We start from the raw sequence: 5000 nt of genomic DNA on the forward strand, positions 1-5000 counted from the left end.
CATAGGTATATATGTATAGGTACAGATATATAGGTATATAGGATATATAGGATGAAGTGTATAATTACGTTGCGTAATCCGTTAAGACATCAGAAAGTACACAGATATGCGTATGTATATATATATATATATATATATATATATATATATATATATATATTACACGCTTTTATTTGCCTCCCCAGGAGGGCAGGGTTTAAAACAAGGTCTGCTTTTAATGTGGGTTAAAACAGATACTAAACTTTGATCTCATCCAAGAAGACGACTCTGTACAGGTTTTTCTAATTGTATATTTAAAACGTGTCTGTACTATAATATATATTTGTCAAATTTTGATCAACAGCCGCTGATATTTAGAACTTATTAAATTGGCAATATATATATATATATATATATATATATATATATATATATATAAAGAGAGAGAGAGAGAGAGAAAATAGATGTTTGTAAGTATTTAGCAGGTTTTATTTTAATATTAGATATTAAAATAGCACATATATGTATATGTATAAATTTATCTAAAGAAAGTTTTTAAGTATTTGTATAGAAAACTTGTATTTTCTAGTTTTTTTTTTTTGATAAGTAAAACGCTTAGAAAAAAATACTTAAGAATGCCCGTTTTAAATGAGACATATATCACGAAAACACTTTTTTCTTTTAAGACAATGATATTTTTTTTAATACACGCGAAACCTTTTTTTTTAAGAAATAAAACGAAATGCGAAAGTGCTACCTATTTTTTTTTTTTTTTTTAAATATTGCGGATACAAATTCTAGTAGTGTTTAAAAGAAATCAAGTTAAAAAACAAGAATTGTCACGAAAATAAATTAGATTAAATTTAGATTACGCGTTAATATTTTTATTTAATTGTTGAACTTTTTATTTTATTTATTTTTTTATTTTTGTGAATTACGATAAATATTTTTTGAAGGCAGCAGGGGAGCTTTTCTGGTGGTTGGCGAAAAAGTTTAAACTTTTTCGTGTCGTTTACCTTGAAAGGAAATAAATTTTGAATATAAATATGATTTTCGAAAATCAGCCACTGAAAATTTGATTGCCTTATTTGTAAGTAAATTTTTGCACGCACATACATATATATATATATATATATATATGGGGGATGCGTGTTTATATGAATGTGTTCGCGAGAGGGAGAGAAAATGTGTATGTGTGTATATATGTTTGCGAAGGAGTGTGTATATATGTGTGCGTGTGTACTTGCGAGGGGGGGTGAGAAAACGTGTGTCTATGTGTGCATATATATATATATATATATATATATATATGTGTGTGTGTTTGTGTGTGCGAGAGAGAGAGAAAGTGTGTATATATTTGCTAAAATTGAGAGAAGATTATCAAAAACACTTATTAATCTTTTTTTTTTTCAGGAGAATTTCCTCCGAACGAAAATCTGTTTCATATTGACCAAATGTTTTTGTTGGTGTTGCCTTCCTTTTTTTTCTTTTCTTTCTTCTTTTTACATTTTCAATGGAATGCCTATGTGATTTCAGATATAGAAATAACAAAAAAAAAAGCACCTTAATAAGTATTTTTATGTTCGTCTCGTTTCTTTCTACGCCCACTATTCCAACAAAAATATTATTATTAACCTGCCACAAACAAAATAAAGGGTAGTCTATATATATATATATATATATATATATATATATATATATATATATATATACCGAAGTCCCGGATTGTTTTCTATTGTCTTAAACGCGTGCTAGACGTTTTATTAATAATAATATACGCTGAAGGATTTATAATAAACATTATTTATTTATATAAATAGCTCTTACATAATATGTTAGACTAATATATACAATTATTTGCTAGAATAATTATTAATACCTAATTATATATACATATGTGTGTGCGCGTTCTAAAATATACTTACGTCAAGTTAGCCACACAGGTTCTTATGTTTCAATTCAACGAAGGAATTCTACAGGCTAACTAGTTGTGTTTTAATTATTATGTTTCGACTATGCCCTATTGAAGTACTCTGTAGTGTTCAACTGTTCAAGTTGATCGTAAACATAACAATAAATATATATTATCTTATATTTATGTCGAAGATGGGTGCTTCTTCTTCGCATTGAGGTTTGATGTAATGACTTATTAGAGGGGCAACTTGCTCTTGTGCGTATATATATATATATATATATATATATATATATATATATATATGGGTATATATATATGTGTGTTTTTGTATATATGTGCGTGTGTGTATGTATAGGTATGTAAATAGATGTACGTGTTTGAGTGTGTGTGCGTATGCTAAGTTTTCACAATCACTTTTTTTAGTATCATGACTTTTTTTTTTTTTGTCGATTCAGATTTTTTTTTTTTTTTTTTTTTTTTTTTTACTTTCCAGAAACGAAGGTGCGCTTCAATTTACGCATAATCCTAGCAGTTGTAAACATCGCTTTCCATTTTCTCAAAACTACAGGTGGCAAATAGTGGAAGGCTCTCGCACGGCTCCGCTACGACTACCGACTCCGGCTCCTCGGTGGGGTTCTCCTCTGCGTCTGCACTCGAATTACTCCAAGGACTACGAACGTATATTCCAATGCAGTATAGTAGTTCCATCTGAGATAGTTAAAACCAATTTTTTTTATATAAATAGAACATCGATTTTTTTTTTTTTTTTAATCCTGTGGCTGTATGCTGTGTGTGTATGTGTTTGTACGTATTCGTGCGTGTGACTGGACCGTCAATGAAACCCGGCGTGTTTGACGAGACTATGAACAGTGAAAGATTATATATATACATAAATATACATGTATGTGTGTGTGTATATATATATATATATATGTGTGTGTGTGTGTGTGTAAAGAGAGAAAGAGATAGAGAGAAAGGAGAGAGAGAGAGAGATAGCCGGGGTAGTGTTGGTGTTACCTGTATGGTCGCACCTGCAAATACTCGCACATACTGTTTTCAAAATGTTGGGGAAGAAAGAAAGAAGCTACGAGAAGAAGAAGAAAAGAAAAAAAAGCTAAACAAAAAAATATATATTATCAGCAGCAGCTATGACAATAACAAAAAAAAATTACAAAAACAACAATGAAATTAGTATAGGCGACGGCGGCGGCAGTGGTTGTAATTTCGCCGCCATCAGCAGACACTGGTAACTTTAAAAAATGTTTTTGTATATAAAAAAAAAAAAAGAGAGAAGACAAGTTTCCTCTTTTATATCTCCACTGAACTTTAAGATTTGCAAGTGCGTTACAAGTTATAACTTTACAACCACTGGTTCTCGACTCGGTGTACCGGGTTCGATTTCTACCGGTGTCACTGTATCGTTTTTCAAGTAGTTCAACCACGAAATGGCGGGGATGACCGTTCTCCAGTGCTTAACGACACGTACCGACAAACTAGCTGTACCAAGTTCGAGTCCAGTTCATTCCATAGAAAAACAACACATCCATATTATTTAATTAATCGGAATGTTTATTGAGATGAGTATTATCAATTCATTTATTTATTGCGGACTATTATACTCATCTTTTTTAGTTTTTGTTTACGACGTTTCGGACAACTATTCCTCTGGCCTTCGTCAGGTGGTAACCGCGGCAGAATAGGAACTCCAAATTTTAACCCTTATCCTCGAGTGGTCTCTATGCCTTGATAAGTGGTGATGTCTATGTAAAAAAAAAAAAAAAAAAAAAACTCCCAACTGCATTCTCAGCAATTACTGCCTTCCATAGTTGTTGAAGATAGCGGTTTCAATCCTAGCCAAAACGTGTGGAGACGAAAAACAACTATGTAGGGTAATAATTGCTGAAAATGCAGTTAAGAGATTCGGAGTTCCCATCTCGTCGTGGTTACCACCTAACGAAGGCCAGAGGAGTAGTTGACCGAAACGTCATGAAACAATAAGAACAGCATAAAGATGAGGATAATAGTCCGCAATAAATAAATGAACAACACGTCCACTTAGAGACGTTGGCAAACCTCATGAGGTCCCTCCCGTAAGTGTCCGATATATTTCTAGAAAGATCTTTAACAGGGGGTCTGTTTTACAATCCACAAAGATTCGAGAAATTGGTCAAAATATCAAATATATAACAAACAAATGTTACCAAAGACAAGTTACTCTTATACCTAGTTGAGTAGATTTTTAGTGTTTTTTACTGAATGTAAAATGTTTATTCGACTCGAAAAACAAGCAATATTAAACGTTACACAATCACAAGGAAAAATGGCCGTTTTTCCTTGTGGTCGTATAACGTTTGACATTGCTTGTTTTTCGAGCCGAATAAACATTTTGCATTAAGTGAAAACACTAAAAAGCTACCCAGCTATATTTGCTATATATGTGGGGTTTTTTATCACTTTTTCGAATCTATGTGTATTGTAAAATAAATCCTCAAAAAGATATTAGAGATACGGATGCCAACACAACCATCATGAATGATGCTAAAAAAAAACAAATGTCAACCTCGGAAGAAAATAAATGCACCCTGTATGCACGGGTTGCGCAATCCCCAACTACATCCTCCGTGGGCAGTAGAGTGCAAGAAAGAGTCAAACAAATAGCCAACAAAACAAGGGATGAGGAATAAATGGTACGTATGCACTTATGTTACCGTGCTATGTATTTTAAAAAAATATACTTTCGATATATATTTTTTATTAAATTGTTCGGTGAAAGTACAGAATAATTACAAAACACAACCCTCTACACGTTAAAAATGGCTTCCTAAATAATACCGTATTTAGTTCGGCTCGGTAACATAAGTGCATAAGTATCAAACAAATATACAAGAAATAAATGTTACCAAAGGTAAGGTAAATTACTCTTCTACCTACCTGATTGAAGTAAGTTTGTTTCTCCGATAAATAAGAAGAAGAACCGAGAAAAGTCCAGGAAAACAAAACACAATGTCGGAATAGAGCTTTCCCACATACAGTACTTGGTATTCCCAAATAGTTACCCATTTACTACAGGCGAGGCATACATACATATATATATATATATATATAT

The 5000-nt window shown here is 32.0% G+C and overlaps 1 protein-coding gene across 8 annotated transcripts in view; it reads right to left on the bottom strand.

Moving 5' to 3' along the window:
* Positions 1–5000, bottom strand: part of LOC145266927 (fibroblast growth factor 18-like) — a 789681-nt gene that overhangs the window by 217957 nt on the left and 566724 nt on the right. For 2 of the 8 annotated variants that reach the window (XM_080122727.1, XM_080122725.1), the window contains exon 1: positions 2912–2958. The exons of 4 other annotated variants lie outside the window; for them this stretch is intronic. In XM_080122727.1, coding sequence (XP_079978853.1) covers positions 2912–2943 — 32 coding nt within the window. In that variant the 5' untranslated portion in view covers positions 2944–2958. 2 more of the 8 variants (XM_080122724.1, XM_080122721.1) reach the window with 2 other exon arrangements.

This window comes from Euprymna scolopes, chromosome 42 (genome assembly GCF_053919585.1).
Source record: "Euprymna scolopes isolate OS-2025 chromosome 42, ASM5391958v1, whole genome shotgun sequence".
Lineage (NCBI taxonomy): Eukaryota > Metazoa > Mollusca > Cephalopoda > Sepiida > Sepiolidae > Euprymna > Euprymna scolopes.